Source organism: Filicampus tigris, chromosome 19 (genome assembly GCF_054856515.1).
Source record: "Filicampus tigris isolate MCC_2025a chromosome 19, RoL_Ftig_1.0, whole genome shotgun sequence".
NCBI lineage: Eukaryota > Metazoa > Chordata > Actinopteri > Syngnathiformes > Syngnathidae > Filicampus > Filicampus tigris.
Window position 1 is genome coordinate 12,443,830 of NC_141235.1, and position 18,671 is coordinate 12,462,500.

Here is an 18,671-nt window from a genome sequence, read left to right on the forward strand (position 1 = left end):
GTGTTACCATGCTGTGTATGAAGGAGCCACGACAAAGTGAACAAGCGACGCGGCGACTGGGCCTGAAGCAGTGATTATCTCTTTAAGGGCCGAAGACGTTATAAACATCTAAACCTCATAGCACGTTCACCGTGCCGATTTCCTTCCAACAGCCTTCCATCATATAATTACTGGCAATGACCTTGGCGTGCACAATCCATGTTTACACGACATCAGCATTGTGGTCTCAGGGCGCCCCTATGACACAATCACGTGACTACACATCCCGCTATTATTAGCTTGCTAAACTGCTAGGTGTGCTAACGGCTAAATAAATCACAACAGACTGCCGCTTTGAGCAAGCGAAGACAATGAGTTCACGTTCAACAAGATCTTCCAACTGTAGTTTATTTTATTAAAAAGACCAGGGTGCAAATATGAAATTAAAAAAAATAAAGACAAGCATATATTTTTTAAGCATTTAATACAAACTTAACAATATAAACTATTTCAGTCCCTCGACATGTAAGACACTGACTCAAAATACTTTGTTATACCGTATTTTTTTTCATCAAGTATTGCACAATGTAGGTACAAAATTAATATCCATACGATTACATTTGTTGTCCATAGTTAGCAAAATCTTGAACCCCTTAACAGAAAATACAATTCATCTTTCAGAAATAGCAAATATTCCTACACTTGAGTTCCACCACGAAAGGAATACTCTGTACACAATCTTTTGAATATCTGGTGTATTTTTTTTTTTCTTTTAAAGATGGACTTCTTTAACAATTGTTTTAAAAAAGAAAAATAAAGCAAAAGCTGCTGCAGCCATCACAGATCACTGGAGTAGTAAAAAGATAGAAATGCAACACCATGTTATAGAAACAATATATACTCTGATATCTTACAAACTTTGTACTAAATTAAATTATACAATTAGAAAAAGACCAAGTAACCCCACTTAGTGCCAATTCATAAAAATCAGCCTCGTCTTACCAACTGCAAAATACTGTAAGAGGCCAAAACTCGAAGCTTGTGTTTTGTTTTCAGCATTTTGGGAGTATTTTCCTCAACATGGTAAAAAAGAAAGAATATTGTGCTTGGTTGGCAAAAAGGGAAAAAGAAAAACAATGACGCATGATGAAGTAACCAAGCTTGGATGTGTTTGTACAACAAGCTTTTCTGAGTAGACACAAACTCAAGGGCTTCCAGTAAACACACCCTTGGGCACATGCGCTTGACGGACCAGTTGCTATCAGTCCAGTTTCTAAAGTGTGCGCTTTGTTTTTCCTCTCTCTTCCGAACCACCTTCATTCATAAATAACCGTCTGCATGGTGCCTTTTAGTTAGCCATGACAGGCTGGAATTGCTGGTTAGAATACTGCATGGTACTCAGACTGAAGTTGAGCCCATCCACCAGGGTCTTGTCGTTGAGGCTCCCGTAGGCTGCGAACACGTCAAAGGCATTGTTGTACGGCACGGGTCCGAGCCCCAGGGAGGCCTCGGCGGGAAACGCTGGCCCGGGGCTGGCCTGACCCTGGAGACTGGGGAACACAAACTCCTTGGCGTTGGGGGACAGAGCGGAGGCCTTCTGCTGCTGCTGCTGCTGCTGCTGCTGCTGACTGAGGCCCAGCCCGTACAGCGAGTGCATGGAGGTGGAGATGGCTTTCTGCTTCAGCAGGTTGTTGACATTCAGACCCAAGTTGCCGATGGGCGACGAGCGCGCCGCCTTGCCGCTACCGCCGCCGTTGTTGCCGCGGCCGCCGCTTTTCATCTTGGTGGAGCCGAACTTAGTGGCGGCGAAGGTGGCCGTGGTGAAGGTCAGCGGCTGGGCCGAACGCGGCACGAAGGAGGGGCTGACGGCGGCCGACTGGCCGAAAGGTGGCGACGGCGAGCTGGACTCCGACGACGCCCCGACGGGTTCGGTGATTGGCATAAAGACCTGTGCCTCGGGGTTAAAGCTGTTCTTGATCTCCTTGTCCAGCTCGGAGCCGTTCTCGCCGTTATCATCCACATACAGCACCTTCACCGCTCCCTTCTCGCCGATCTGGTAGGAGACCTCGAACGGGTCAATCCACACGCTAAGGTCCTGAGGGAGGTTATTGCGAACATCTTCGATGGCCAGCCCGCTCTCTTTAGCCGCCTGCTCCACAACGGGGTCCACCTTCTCCCCTACGTGGATGCACCGGAACCCCGAACCTTTGTATGGCTTATCCGGATACCAGTGGCCTTCATACTTTTTCCTCAGCAGGCTCTCCAGCTCCTCGCCGAAGATATTCACACGTCGTCGGGGGAGTTTGTTGTATAAATAGGAAATAATAAAGTTGAGTGCTACTTGAATTTCAAGCTGCATAGCTGCTTCAGTGGCGATGAGATTTTCGTCTCGCTCGTTTGTTTCCCCCCACGGCGCCGAAAAAAAAAAAATCTTGAAGGCAGCAGTGACCGGTGTGATGGAAACGCAGACAGATTGAGTTCTTGTGGATCAAACGAATATCCTTCCTGAAACGTTGCGAGGTTCTGGAACCTGAAAGGCAAGACAATTCATTTTAGTACCTCGGCATTATTTCAATTTGTTGAACTGAGAATGTTTGTTGGCATTCATTCTCACAACTTATACTATTAACATTCCGTACTCCATTTTACAGGGCAGGTTAAAATATGACGAGATTTAGCTAGGCCTTTCGCAAACATGTTACAGCATTAAAATGATTACAAATGTATAGTTTCAAGCCTTCTATACACTTTTTTTTATACACAGATCCACCGTCCATAGAATTGCATGTGTATACGCTAGTGACCAGTCTAGGGTGTACTCTGCCTCTCACCCCGTGGGAAATGAGACAGGCTCCAATTACCCAGCATAACCCTATTGATGACAAGCGCTATAAAAAAAAAGGACATGTCCACAAACATTTGCTATAAAGTCTATCCTGATGTAAAAGCATGCATGTTATTGCAAAGTTGCTTGCTTACATTTAATGTGGGCAGGTCATAGAATCTGGGCAGTTGGAATATAAATAAAATGAGAATCAATTTCACAGATTAACACAAGATTTGGTGACCATGTCTATTAGAGCGAAAAGCTCTCAAGGATCATGCCTGAAATTGAAAAAATTTGTCCAGTTTGGTTTGATGCATCCATTTTGTGTTAGTTCAGTTACTCTTACTATGACAAACACAATCCATCTGTTTTCTTATCATGTTCGGTCGGGGTCACGAGGAGCTGGAGCCTATCCCAGCTGACTTCAGGCCTAAGGCGAACTACACCGTAGACTGATCACCAGTCAATCATAGGACAACTGTGACAAATAGGTGACACCAAAAAGCATGGAAATCGCTCCCCCATCATTATTGTTGTTGGTGATGGTACAATGAATCAATACAAAATTAGCTATAGTGGGGGGAGCTGCACCTAGTCTTGAATACGCAACAGTCAGTTGCAAAGGCTGAATCTCTCGATTGGACTTGATCAGCCCCGCTATAAATAAGCCATTGAGTCACTAACGGTGTCAGCAGTGTGTTCCTCATTGGCCTTGTGTGACAGACTAAAAGCAAGCGTTTGTGACCTCTGTGGGCAGACGGAAAGTGTGTAATAATCACGCGGATGTTGAAGACATGTTCGGACTAAACGCCGAGCGAGAAGTCTTCGGGGTGGATCCTTATTTCTATGACGCTGGCTCGCATCCACCGAGCTATAACAAGACACAAGTGTGAATGCTGCAGTTACATAATCTATTGGCTCTACGCGAATCTTGTAGCATACTGGAGGACATTTTTAGACATTTTCGCCATCCATGACAACGTCGAAAATTAGCATAACTACCATTAGCTTGACAACTTGCCGTGAGGGGTGTGAACGCCTGTGTAGCATAGCTTTTTTTTTTTTTTTTTTTTTTTTTATCTACCGTGAGCAGATACTGTAGCTCAGCCAGCTTCGTTGTCATTGTCAGTTCGTCGTGTTTACAGAGCATGCGATTAAAGTTTAAGAAATGGACGCAAATAAAAACATAAACGTCAAATGAGGTACAGTCACGTTCATCGGATGCCTGCCTCGCAGATAGCAACGTAGCTTTTAGCTTAGTGAATATTCGACAAATGCTACGTGACTAACATTTAGTAGCGCGGTGCCACCAATTAAAAATGCAAGGGAGCAGAGGAAAATATCAAGTTCAGATTCTTAATGACCCGATTCCAACACCGCGGTGATTTACTTAAGCTATACTTACATGGAAAATTACAGAACGTCCTTCTTGCAATAACAGGCTTCCGCTTGGAGTATTGTAGACTTGGAAAGTGCGCGTTCTGATATCGACTTCGTGTCTCGAAGTTTCCAGGCGAGTTTCCTTCTGTGAGGGGGTTTGATAGCTTGATTCCGATCCCCAAAACCTAATGTGAGGACTCCCCAGCAGCCTGGGAGTATTTTACAACTCTGCCCTTTAAAGACTGATGGCGACTTGTTTATATAGTATCCTTCCGCCACGGACACGGAGGAGGTGGCGATGCGGCTCACAGAGGTCGACACCCAGCAGAGTGATTCCATTGGCTACGAGTATTACGTCATCAGCAAAGCACCAAACACCGGCTTCCGATTGGATAATGTTTTGATCAATCAATGCGGGGGTTCTATTTACGGCAGTGATTCGCCATTCGATGGGCTGTGAACTATTTTTTTTTCTTTGTTTTGAGTCATTCAGTAGCTTGATATCGACCAAAACATAAATAAACAAATAGGATATTGTATACCAACGTGATTAAATTGTAAAGTTGAACTGTCATGTGTGATTATGTCTTTAATACGACATCAAGCCCTTTTAAAATAAAGCAGTTTACCGTGATCACACCTTAGGAGATTCTATTGTGAATAACCTCACCTGTCATGACTGTATTATAGTTTCACATCAAACATAACACTTTAAAGCAAAACAAATTTTCAAAGACGGCCTTTCATTGTGGGTGAGGAACACACACACACAAACCTGTGCAAGTTGGTTCTTGCTACACAAAAATTACATTTTGATGTTCCAAGAACCAACAGTAGCCACACATCAAAACTGACGACCTTGTTTTGCAGCTCCCGCATGCAAAGTTAAATGAAACAGATGGGACTCTGCACTTGCTGTTTATGAAAAAGATTTTCATAATGATCTGTAGATTGCAAACATTTTTTTTTTTAAATGGATACTTGTCCGATGATTCTTGGCAGCATTGTGGTGCCTGTGTGCTGGCTACTTTTTCACAGCAGCTGAACAGTGCAGCAGGGCTTAAGTTCTCCCCTGTCAGGCCTCGGGTGCTTGACGCCACAGCCTGTTCTTACCTAACATGGGCTCCCGCACTCCTGTGTTTGCACAATAAATACAATGCCACATGAATCTTGTAGGCCGGGGGCAGGGTAGCACTGTGATAGAGGCTAGACAGGCATTTGGAGAGGACGTGTGACATAAGCTTGGAAATCAAATTGTATGCTCATTGACAAATATTACCAAAAGGCTTCTATTCATCATCTAAAATACATGGATCATGCTAGAATTTGAGGACTTTTTTTCTCCTAGCCCCACAATAAAATACAAAATATTCACTCGCCATCATGAGACAAAAGATAATACAAAAGATGTGATAGCTTAGCTGTAGTAAATGTGATTCTTAAATATTATGTAATAGCAATAAGCATTCCCTAAAATGACTTTTCTCTTGTCACGCCTTCATGGTGACCAATTTACAAATCAAATATAACAGATAAAAATCACTTTTACATCAGCTTTTTTGGTCGGATTTAACCGATATCTTCATTGTATTGTTAAATCATTTCATTTGATCCCAGGCATATTTTGAATAATAGGTCCTGAAGTTGTCTCTCAACATACGCACAGCCCTGAGCTACATGACTCAGCAGGAATTCCATCAAGCTAATTGTTGAGACCATGGACGGACCTCATGGTTCTTTATTTTTCATTTTTCCCCATAATGTTTTCAGCCCTGCAATGGGGTGTCACTGATACGAATATAACCCTGTTACATGTTATCAAATAGTCTTTTTTAAAGTCATTATTATTATTATTATTATGATTATTACTATTATTATCTCGCTAAGTTTGTTCTTGACAAGTTAGCATAGAAGCTAGCTAGCATTTACTCAAGCAAAAACTCAACATTAGCACCGATTTGAATCCTGTTAAATGCAACACTGATTTTTTAAATTACAATAATACTTGAATTTGCATTCAAATAAGTTGACTTTAAAGATGAAGTCCACGCAAATATATTTTTTTCAAGAATATGTTCTATGCAAGACCATTGCATATGCACCACCCATTTTGTCTTCTGTCGACTGAAAATGACATCACAACTGCTCACAACGACCAATCACAGCTCAGATTCAGAAAACAGGTCAGCCGTAATTGTCCTTGTGATGTCATTTTCAGTCGACAGAAGACAAAATGGCCGCCGCCAGAGATGGCTCAAAACTACTGCATTTTGCTGCTTAATTTAATTAATCAGAATGCCGTGTTTCAAAAAGTGGGCCTGCTGGGAACATATTCTTGAAAAAAATATGTTTGGGTTGACTTCCGCTTTAAATTTATTTGTAATAAGACAAATAGAATACCTCAATTTATATCACTTTTTTTTTTAATCTGGTCTGATTACATAGAGAGACTAAAAGCATAATTTGTGTTTTTTAATCCAAATTTTATTTAATCATCCTGTATTTTTCAACATGCAGGCTGTTTAATTGTGTTTACCTATAGGTCATGTTACTGAAATTTTTGGGTAGATATTTTGGGACACCCAATGTAAATCATTCATTATCATGGCCTTTGATTAATTTATGTGGACCAAATTTGCAGAGATGGGCATTCCGTCTGAATGGTCCATCTGTCCATCAATGATGTACGCCCGTTTTGCTGACGATAGACGGTAAATTTAAAAAAAAGATGGGCTAAGCACAGACGGAATTGGATTTTTGTCCATCTGTGTAATCATCACTAACCTTGTCCGAACAGACCTTGCAGTCCAGGACGCCCGTTTCGCGGACATTTAACATTTACTGACGGAAGCGCAGTTAAAATACATGACGGACTGACCCGCAGACGATTACAGTTTGGTTCGGCCTGAAAAACTGACAGATTGACGGAAGACAGACTGGTAGCCAGGCTGCTGATAGATGACAAATGAGGGACTGGCAAACTTCCCCACCTCTGCAAATTAGCTCTTTGATATACAAAGACAATTTGATTTCTCTGCTTGCAAAATCATTCATGATCTCATAAAAGAAAACAAATTGTATTTTGTACGCAAACATGTTTGATATTTAGCTTGGTGCTATATTGCTACATGCAGTCAGGTCAGAGCTGCAGGGGCTACAGGATGCTGCAAGCATCAAGAAGAACTCTTTCTACAGATGGAGTCCCAGCAGGGTACGAGAGACGAGTCCCCCACCAACCACGAAGCCACTAATGTGATGGATGACATCATTGGGGCCTAGGAGACACACCAAGGCCACTTGAGAAAGGGGATTTTTTTTTTTTCCCCAACCTTCATACCTCAGGAAATGCTTGACAATGGCCAAAAAGACAAATATCTCTAAAAATCACCCAAAATATTCTCTTGTTACCTGTGACACATTACAATGAGACCTCATCTTACCACCACTCACTTTTTATACTTGTATGGCAGCTAAGAATGGTACAATGTTCCTTTTCTATTAATCTCTTCAATTTCCATTACTGGATCCTTTCAAATGGGGGCATATTATGAAAAATAACGTTTTAGCTGGTAGTATACAACAAGTTGGACCTCAAGGGTGCATGTGTAAAATGAAACAACAAACAAAATCAAGTAAATCATTTATCTGCCAAGTTCTGAAAATGTATGAAACTGTACTATAATTATTGGTCTTTGGGTTATTTTGACCAAAAAATGTCATGTGCGAACTGTTCTGAATCATGAAAAAAATGCAGAATATATGTCCTCTCCAAGACGCTGTTTGGAGTGCAGTTTGTTTATAATGTTAAAAATATGTTTATTATGTTTATTATTATTAAATATGATTATTTTTTTTATATATAAAAAATATAATTTTTATCATATTTAAAAAAAAAAATCACATAGGAAACAATGAATACAAAAAAGGGTAACTTTTTAACTCCTTAAAAATAAATTACCATTCAGTTGCTCAGGGTTCAGGTAACGACCAGTCGGGGCTCAGCTTCAGAAAACAGGTGTCCCGTGATTGGTCGTTACCTAAGCAACTGTGATGTCATTTTCTGTCGACCAAAGTGACAAAATGGCCGCCCCCTTAGATGGCGAAAAGCGGGTGCATTTTGCTGCTTAATTCCACAAACGCAATATTAATCAGAACGCCTTGTCTTGACTATTTGGCCTGCATTGAACATATTCCGAAAAAAAATACATTTGTGTTGACTTCACTTTTAAGCGCATCATCTGCCAGAAAAAAGTAGTAAATGTAACGTGTGACAAAATGGCCTCCCCCTGAGATGGCGAAAAACGTGTGGATTTTGAGAATGCCATGTTTTGACTAGTGGAGGCTCATAGAACATATTGTTTTCAAGACTTTTTGGGGTTGACTTCCTCTTTAAGAATTGGAATATTTTTTTGAATAAAGGGATGGAAATTAAAAAAAAAAAAAAAATCCATTATAGCAGTTGATGCCATCTCCTGTAAAATACTCATCATTACATGTTTCCTCATCACCGCCACTGGCACCATTTATTCAGAAAACACAAGAAACAGTGAAAAGCCACAAAAACACCGGGGGGAAACATGCAAACTCCACCACTGGGGCAGACATGCTATCACTCCACCCTGCTGCCTCTACATTTCCTTTAGTTGTTTTAAAACTAGCTTTCAAAATATGTTCCCATTTGCGTTGGCATCCCAAGGCCACTTTTCAATTCAGCGAGCGATATACCACGAGGAGGTCCAAAACCATTTTGCACATTCTCCTACTTTCTATACCCAGTATGTGGGTGTTAGTCTTGGCTAGAGGCAGGTTGAATAATAGTCCCACAGCATGCCTAACAATGACTTATTTGTTATTCCCCGCTAGAGAATGGCTGGTGAGCAAGGTGAAAGTTTCCTTCTGTTGTGGAGAGCGTCTGGCAGGGAGTTTGAGGTAAACACAGCTAATGAAGTGAGCTGATTTAGCATGACTCATGCAAATTTTTCAGTGAAGTCAGTCTACATGGACAATTTTTTTCAATACTCTCTTCACAACACTCTCTTTGAGGCTTTGGAGCTTGCACATGATACTGTTGTATGCAAACTTCCACATGTTGTTGGCGGCTTTGAATCGGACATTGGACTTGAAATAAAAAATTTAAAAAAAGAAAAAAAAAAAAGAAATATGAAATTCGTGTGAATATGAGCGTATCTGCTTGTTTACCAGCAGGAATGGAATCATCCATGGTAATATCCTTGAAAGACTCCTGGCGTGTTTTCATGGTTAAGATAATTTTGTGTTGGCGAGCCAATAGAGTGGACACAAAACTCATGTGAGCGCGCTCAATAATAAAAGCTGTCACACAGCCGCATTCATTTGTCTTGCTTGTTTGTCAAGTACTGAGGGCATAGATGGATTTATTATACCGTGCTCTTACTAGCGGTCTCTGAAATATGGCTTCAATCTTTCCTCTCCTAGTGAGTGCCACTTATTGGTTTCATGGCTTTTTTCAAATTTACACCCGAAACACCAAGCAGATACTTTCTTTATAACAAACAAGGTTTTTCATCACAGCTTCAGCTTTTTGAGCCACAACAAAATGGGAATGGGTTGAATTCAGAAAAACAATATTGTAATCCTACTAATTTCTAGGGAAATACTACTCATTTTTATACATCACCTCTACATGCACATTAACAATAAACATTTTTTTCTCAAGTAAAAATACCCCAAATTCTAACATGATCTATATTTTGTCGTTAAAATACTGTTTCAACTAACTCTTGTATGGTTACACACTTTTCTAGCTTGTTGAAAAAGGACATACAGTGGGGAAAAAAAGAAATCTCTAAAATTTCAGGGGTCCTGCGATTCAACTTAGGGGGGTTCTAGTACCTTATCAAGATAAAAGACAGGCATTGCATGCTGCAATGTTTCAAGGGAACCGAAGAGTGACCTTAAAGTCCAAAAATACACAAACAAGAACCGTTTACAGTTCGTTTAAAGTGCATTATGTTTCCTTTCCCTTCTCTGCTTATTTGTACCAACTGAAACCTTGTAAGATAAATCACAAAAAGTTGTACCTTGGCGAACAAAAATGGACCCCTATACTACCCTTTTTTCTGCACATACTTTCAGGGAAAAATACAAGTCTACACATAATTGTCCACACAAAAGTGGGGCGGGGCTCTGTGATCACAGTGCTCCACAGTGGCCACTGTCCACTTAGCGCCTTAGCTTGGATAAAAGGAACCAGGAATGAGCTAATCAACAAACTCTTTATTTGAAAACAAATGATTACTGTCGGCCATAAACGTGCCAAAACATCAAATTAGTGCTGCGTTCCCTGCGATCGTCAGCCCACATCTCTCCAAAATATGCTCTACTTCTGCCTCGAGCTCTGCTTCCTTCCTCCCTGCGCCTGGACTCCCTCATCCAATTACAAATCACACTTGGTTACCTTCATGACCTCGCAGACAATTGGAAATGACAGAACTCATGAACAGTCTGTTCAACGACATAACACATTTGCTCACGTGCATTTGGGAGTTTTTCCAAGTGCAAAATGGAGCCAGGCTTGGATATTGTTTTTTTTTTTTTTTTTTAATCAGAAAGAGCTTCTTGCCACCCTATCCCATAATAAAGAAGATGAGAGATTGTTATCACATGTGCTAAACAGCTAGTAGGCTACTTACCAAAAATGTTGCCGTTGGTCTCTTGGCAACCTCTCTGGCCGGTTTTCGGCCCGTCTTTTAGTCATTTTGGAAGGCTGTCCAGTTCTTGTTAAGGTCACTCTTGTGCCATATTTTCTCCACTTCATTGTGTTCCATAGAGATTGTTTTGTACATTTCTACTAACAATGATGACCCTGCAGAGAAGCAGGAAGGCAGGACAGGATTCTTAAACAATTATTTTCCAAAACTCAAAAAAGGAACGCGTTGAGTATAGAAATACCAAGAACACTCAATTAACAAAAGCACACAAAGCAAGATTCAAAGCCACAAACACGAGGGCAAGACTTGACTTGACATAAATTGAGGATGTGACTATTGACATAAGACAGCAAACAACCAACAAAGGCAGAAAGAACGCAGGGAACTGAATATAAGCAAAGTGACGAGACAACGAGGAACACCTGGACAAGACATTATCTCAGTTGTTTTTTTTTTTACTTCCTGTTTTAAAAATACATATTTTCTTTTTTAATTGAGTTGTATACTTTTAGATCACATATGTGGTGCACATTTTTGAACTGGCAAAATGAACTGTGTACATTTGTCAGTGCATCCATGAAGGGAAAAGGTGAGTGAGTACAGGCTTTATTGTTTTGGTTTTGGCTACTTCTCACACTTTTATGACCGTTGAGAATAGTTAAAAAGAAAAAGAAGTAATTTTACCCTTCCATCTCCACTTCTCAGTATTAACTTTATTTTGATTTGTACTACTAGCACTAGCTTGCTTCCAAACAGAGTTGGAACACACCTGCTGGAGACAGGCATCTTCTGTAAAATAAATACATAAAAACAATATTCAATGCATCTTCTTGAGAAGTTTTGCTGTAATGCTCCGTGGAGCAGTCGTTTTCTGGCTCTGTTGCAGCCTTATGAGGTTGCGGCGGTCAATAAGCATTCATAGCAGCTCCGGTTGTGATAGCAATCCAAGATTACACTGCTCGCTGAAATGTATTGCTTCATGCGCACACGCGCAGGCATCTGCTTTATTCCCTTCTTCAATTCAAACCAGCGATGGCACCGACACGCTCAGCTGTGATGATGTAAGCAGACAGAGTTTGAAAAAGTGATTTATCACCACCACCGTTGGCACAAGGAAATCATTTAAAAGTTGCGAAAAATGGAGCCACTTTGCCGCAGCACATCGGAGCATTTATAAGTGTGTGCGCGCTGCATGCAGAAAATGGTATTACACGCTGCCTCCTCTTGAAGTTGTTTACAAGCGTGATGGCGAGCTCAGGGGGCTGCCTTTCACACCAGGGCGAGGAATGCTATTAATGTATGCAAGGCCGAGTTTTGCTTCTAAAAGTACGAATATTCTCATACATCAGCCAAACAGACAATATGGTAGGATAGTGGTTAGCACGTCTGCATCACACTTTTTCACACTTTTTCATGTTTAGGCTTTAACTTTAACTCCAGCCTTCATGTGTGGAGTTTACATGTTCTTCCCGTACTTTTGTGGGTTTTCTTTGTAAAACATGCTTGTGAATGGTTGTTTTTCTACATGTATCCCGAGTTTGACTGGCAACCAGGCCACTAGTCTAAACACAGCATTCTGATTAATATTGCATTTGTGAAATATGAGTTAAGTAGCAAAATCAACCCCTTTTTAGCCATCTCAGGGGGCGGCCATTTTCTCACTTCTGGCGACGGAAAATGATATCACAACTACTCAGGGCTCGAGTAACGACCAATCACGGCTCACCTGTTTTCCAAAGCTGAGCTTTTGATGACGTGTAGGTCGGATGTGTGTGGCATACATAGCAGATTTATATTCACATACGAAAGAGGCCCAGGTCAAATTGAAAAAATCTGAATTGTTCTGTTCACACTACATGAAAAAATCAGTTAGATTTGGCAAAGGGCAAAACAATCAGAATTGAGCTGCAGTCTGAACATAGCCGAAAATACAATTAAGAAGGGTATCAATTGTCCCTGTTACGTTAGGATGCATGGCAATGTGTGTCATCTGTGTAACTGTGAAAGCTCATGCCGTGTCACCTGATGACATCTCCAAAATGAAGCATATAAGGATAAAAAAATATTGGACCCGAAATTGATCCTTGGGGCACACCACTCAATGTTCTTGAGGAACACGTATCCATACCTACAAAGAAACTTCGATCTGAAGTAGGAGAAGAGCCAGTTAAAAACAGTACCAAAGTGGCCAAACAGGTTTTGAAGTCTGTTTCATAAAATGTCCTCTTTCCCTTTAAATTCAATGCAGTGAAACTGTCATGTAGATAATGGAGTTCGGCGCACGCAAAGTTCATTTAAAAAGAACTGAAAGAATATCTCCAATCGTGGACGATGTAAAGTGGAGTGGACACTTGGAGACTGCCTTCTACCCCCGACCGTGTGTCCGCGTGTGTCTGTTGCTCAAAGAAGCCATAAAATGTTTTTAAGAGCGGTGTGGGAATTCAATCTAAAAGGCAGGTTGTTGGGTTTACTTGGGAGAAAGCGCCACCAACTGTTCTTGCATTAACCAGGACAGAACTCGGCCAGTGATTCCTCAAGTAAAAGTGATGATTCCGGTGTGTTAAAAATTACGCTGTGAGATAAAAGACTAGATTTGATACCATTGATCTTCCTTCTGAAGTGGTTTGCAATGTCTTTGCAGAGGGCCCTTGATGGTGTCAGGTCGATCTTTTATTTAATTGGTGTTGGTTAAAAGGTCAAAGGTGGAGAAAAGGAATTTGCGCTTGTCTTTGTTGTCTGTGATGAGTTTTGAAAAAGGGGAAATTCTTGCCTGTTTGACTGCATTATTGTAGGTTTTGAATTGTTTACGGAATATTTCACAGCACACTTTCAACCTGATTCTTCCTCCTCCTCTCTGGACTCCTGCAATTTCATTTAAATGTCGTTGGATTTGTTATTTACTTTAGTGTTCTTCATCTGCATAGTGGGGTGAAGCGGTGTCTATGTGGAATAAGCAACTTGGCTCCCAGCCATTTGATATTTGAGGTGGCTTCCTGTGTTTTCACCCCCAGTCAGATTTCTATCCAACCATCTCAAGGAGAATAGAAGGTTGCACAATAGGGGATAAACTATGCTCTTCTCATTTAAATACAATTGGGCTCTTTGGTTTTATGTAAGAGGATTATGTTTATCTTGCCGTTTGCTGTGTCATGAATCAGAAGTGAGTTGCATTAAGCTTCATAACACCAGGCATGAGATGCAACGAGACCACACTGTGCTCGGCTGCTGCTATGCTGCTGTCTGTCAAAAACAAATAACACATAGCAGAGGTTGTCACAAGCGTGGAATTGAATTACTGTCTGTAAGAACAGATATCAATTGTGTAAAAAAAAAAAACAGAGTGGGATGGCAGTTAACTCATTCACTCCCATTGACGAGTTTATTAGTCTTTTCACAGTCCAGCCATTCAATCCCAGTAATATTTTTTTACATTTTTTTTTTCAAACTTTAGGGTAAAAGAGGGTCTGAAAATGTGTGGCAGGGAATCCATCCACTGTAGTAGGAATCTAAATTTGTAAATGACAGCAAGCATTGTTGTGTCACATGAAGGCAACATGCATCCTTATCAGATGCTATAATGAGGAAGATTTGCATAGAAAGTCTTTAAAATATGGTAATTTCACTTGAACTCCCAACAGACCCTCTTGTGAAAAACCTTCAATCCTGCTGTGTGTCATAAATGATGTCAATGTAGCCATGGCAACCATTCTTACACACAACCCCCTCCTTTTTTTTCCCCACAGTTAAAGTAGCACTTAAGTGCTATTTTTCTGACAAATGTCAGAGACACACATGGCAGGTGGAGGCAGGAGTGAGCACAGCTCGGTTTTGCTGCTTTCTGCGATATCTAAACTGGTGACTGTGAGAAAGGATGAGAAGGATGAATTCATTGAAGACATGGTCAGTCATGTGTGGAGTGGCCAATGTTTAGTGCCGGCTGCTAATTCACTCCTCATACTATAACAAAGAGATTGGAAAGAGACTGAGGCAAAGCACTCACTTTGTGCGTTGACTGGAAAGAGATGGCCAACTCGATGAGCAAAAAAGATCCCACATTTACATATAGAATCGTACAAACCACACCGATAATAAATCATCCGGCCGCAATACAGGGTGTCCTCTGTTTGCAACTGATTTTCGCACCGATGTCTGGACACCTCATAGTCTATCACTAACCTATGGCAATTCAACTAGTAAACGTTTGAATAAAAAATAAAAAATAAATAAATTTAAAAAAAATAAATAAATGAAATAAAAACACTTCTAGGCCGTAAATGTAAAACAATCAAATGAAAAACAGTAAGTAAGGATGACATGGCGTCTCTTCTTGTGCAGGGTTACCAGGGTTCTAATAGTTTCGGATTTTTCATTATAGTTGGTTTTTATTTCGTTTTTGACTTTTGCTTTTTTCATTCAGGTAGTTTTTCTTTTTTACTTTACCTTTTTAGAGGTTTGTTAATTTTTATTAGTTGTTATTTGTTCCAAAAAGCTTTGTTTTAATTTAGTTTTTCTTTTAAGCTTTAGTGTGTGTATGTGTGTGTATGTGTGTGTGTATATATATATATATATATATATATATATATATATATATATATATATATATATATATATATATATATATATATATATATATATATATATATATATATATATATATATATATATGGCAAGATTTTAAAAATCAAAAAGTCACTGAATATTGTGTAATAAAGTAAACTATCAGAGCTGGGCGTTTTACAAAAATTTCCCGGTCCGTTATCAGCCGGGGTATACTTCCGCTGTCCGTTTATCTGCCTTTTTGTCTGGCCAAAACAAATAGTAATCACCAATAGGCCGGGCCACCTATCAATTTAAACGGACTTTCTGCCGACAAACTTTGACCTACTTGCAACTTTCATTTATTTCAATGCATTTTCATATCATATTATTCACAAAACTGTTTTTTTCAGTTTTAATATACAGTATAATAATCTTGATTCTTATGCCACTGTACAAACTAGTTCAGTGTGCACCATTTGTAATCTTGAAATGTCATAATTACAGTAACTACCTGTATCGAAAACATTTCTTGGCATTAAATATCAAATATTCGAAGGAGAATAGTCAGTAACCATGTTTCTTCGCAAACACGGAACCCACTTTATGCCTTTATGGCGGCGTAAATTTAGACACAGTGAATCACTCAGGAAAAGAAATACTATCGAGATTAATCGGAATGGAGTGCATGCAAGCTCTCCATCAGTACCACCCAACACCAGCAGCGGGGTTAGCCAGCGCTTTCTGGTTCACGGAGCTGACACAGTGCTGTTGGCGTAACAAGAGAAAGTCGAGCCATATTTCGCTGATGAATGTCCTTTGATAGAAACAGGCAAAGGTGATAGGATGGACAAAAAAACAACAACCAAAAAGCCTGAGGACAGGGGAAAAAAGAGCCGCGGTGTATAAAAAAGTGTTTTCCCGGCCCGATCAGCAGCTCAATGGCTGTAATCTCCGGGGAGAGAAAGGGGGAGGAGTCTAATTGTGACATTGCTGTTTGGCTTGGAATGTCTACTGAGTGCAGTTCAGCCCAGTAATCACACAGTGTCAGGGTGACTAGTCAATGTACCGCAGTCACATTCGATTTGTTTGAGTGGTGAGTGGAAATTCATGTTTGCTTACGTTGTTGGTTTTGGTCATTTTGAGACTTATTTTGAGCTGAATTGCCAAACGATTTTCAAGATAGTTGCGATTAAGCACCGCGGGATGCAGCCCGCCTCTCGCTCAAAGTCGGCTAGGCTCCAGCTCAAAAATCACCCAGATAAGGACAAAAGTATAGAAAATAGATGGAAATACAGTCGAAACAAGTCAAAATTTGTCACACAAGACACAAGCTCAGTTAGTATCGAAAGATTAATCGTGTTTCAATTGGGACAATTTTTTATTTTACTGTGAGCAGGTAGCCTCCCAAAAATATGCAGTAATATAAGTAAATTCCTGGGATTGAATGGTTGGGCTGTGAAAAGACAAGTAAATTCGTCAATGGCAGTGAATGAGTTAACCGTGATTTTTCTATTTTTAGACATATATGGCACTTAAGAATTTAATAAAATGTTCAATCTAGACAACAACAACAACAACAAAAAAAAACTATCTTGTGATCCCAACTCAAACACGTGGTCACATGGTCAACAAACATTGTGACCAAACATGAATAATGAATAAAAAAAAGCATGAATGCACAAGTTTTCAATTTTCACACGACTGTTTTCATCTTAATCGGCACTACGTGCACCAGATCTGCCAGTGATCACCAAGTTAAATTCCGATTAACTTCGTTCTCCTAGAAGCTAGAAAATGTTTGTCACTTCTGTCAACTGAAAATGACATCACAGTTGCTCAAGGCTCTGATAAGGACCGATCACGGCTCACCTGTTTTCTGAAGCTGAGCCATGATTAGTCGTTACCTGAGCCCTGAGCAGTTTTTCATGACAGAAGTGACAAAATGGCCGCCCCCAGTGATGCCTAAAAACGGGTGGATTAACTCTTACTCCACAAACTCAATATTTATCAGAATGCTTTGTTTCAACTAGTGGGCCTGCATAGAATATATTTTTGAAAAAAATATCTTTGGGTTGACTTTCTCTTTAAGTTTTTCTGTTAGCTCAGTAAGTTAACCGTGAACTTATTTGATGAGATCGGAAGCACGTCACACGTACACCATAATGGTGTTGTCAGTTTAAAAGTAGTCTTGTATAAACCGTCCCTAAGAAGGCACTTTGTAGGTTGACCAAGGTGAAAACACTCTCCCAATTGTTATACCGAACATAATTAAATTCATTTTGATGGCGTATGGTCAAATATTTGATAACAGCTTTGATCATTTGTGCAATGAACCTATTATATTTGCGCGACTCAATTTCACCAGCCATTCTGTTCACGGTGTTGTTCGCAGTTTGTATAAGCCTCCTTAGAATCTTGAGCTTTACCTTAGTGGGTCAGCTGCCCTCATATCTCCCACCATTCATAACCAACGTCATGGGTCTCTTTGTTACGCCACCATTTATGAATGGAACACAATTAGCCACACAAGGCGACTGCACTTCTTACCACGGTTCAGCCAAGTTGCGCCAATCCCACAAAGCTGTTGCGAAATATCCTCTACCTAATGGGACACAAACTCTATTTTTGTACCGACATCTTAGCTCAGTGTGACATAGGAAAACTGCTGTAATACGGAATAACTACTCCTACCCGGCACCCACTACAGTTGTAGACTATAAAATAATTTACATTTTTATACACTGCAATAACCATTCATACAAATAGACACTGCACATTTGTTATCTTTATTATAGTGTAAGCCAGTGTTCATTATTTGTTTTCAAGATGCACTTCATTGTACATGCACTGTATTACGCAGCTTAGCTTTAAGGAGACATCATGCATTTTCCAGGTGTCCGTGATATGATTTCTTCAACATACCCCAAGGAACAAGAATTAGAAGCATTTTCACTCGTGGAGACAATACTTCATGTCTATAAGGTGGAGGACGTTCACCAAGGAGGAAGTGTAGATGTGTAAATTAGCCAAATTGTGATGGCACAGTTTGCAAAATTTACGACTTGCTCGCGGGCAGATTTTTTTTTAGAAATAAGCACATATCAAAATAGTCTTTTGATTAACCAAGTACACACAGATACCCAACGATTTGTATACAAGTAATTAAAAAGTCAACTTTCTAGAATACTTTATGTCCCGTTTTATGTTGTCATCACAATGAATTCTTCCGAGAGAAGTGTATGCAAGGGGCAGATGTG

At 40.1% G+C, this 18,671-nt stretch overlaps 1 protein-coding gene across 2 annotated transcripts; it reads right to left on the reverse strand.

Moving 5' to 3' along the window:
- Positions 1-366: 366 nt before the first annotated feature.
- tob1b (transducer of ERBB2, 1b) lies at positions 367-11,240 on the reverse strand. Of its 2 annotated transcripts, none has more exons than XM_086017323.1 (2): positions 10,858-11,240; positions 367-2,509 (listed from the first exon to the last, which is right to left on the reverse strand). In XM_086017323.1, the coding sequence occupies exon 2, from the start codon at positions 2,336-2,338 to the stop codon at positions 1,328-1,330; it is 1,011 nt and encodes a 336-aa protein (XP_085873449.1). In that variant the 5' UTR covers positions 2,339-2,509; positions 10,858-11,240; the 3' UTR covers positions 367-1,327. The 2 variants fall into 2 exon arrangements, with proteins under 2 accessions (XP_085873449.1, XP_085873448.1); XM_086017322.1 differs by lacking the exon at positions 10,858-11,240 and adding an exon at positions 4,212-4,439.
- Positions 11,241-18,671: the final 7,431 nt, after the last annotated feature.

Bases quoted from the DNA above. Each gene is read 5' to 3' on its own strand.
- tob1b (XM_086017323.1), bottom strand. From the start codon at position 2,338: ATGCAGCTTGAAATTCAAGTAGCACTCAACTTTATTATTTCCTATTTA.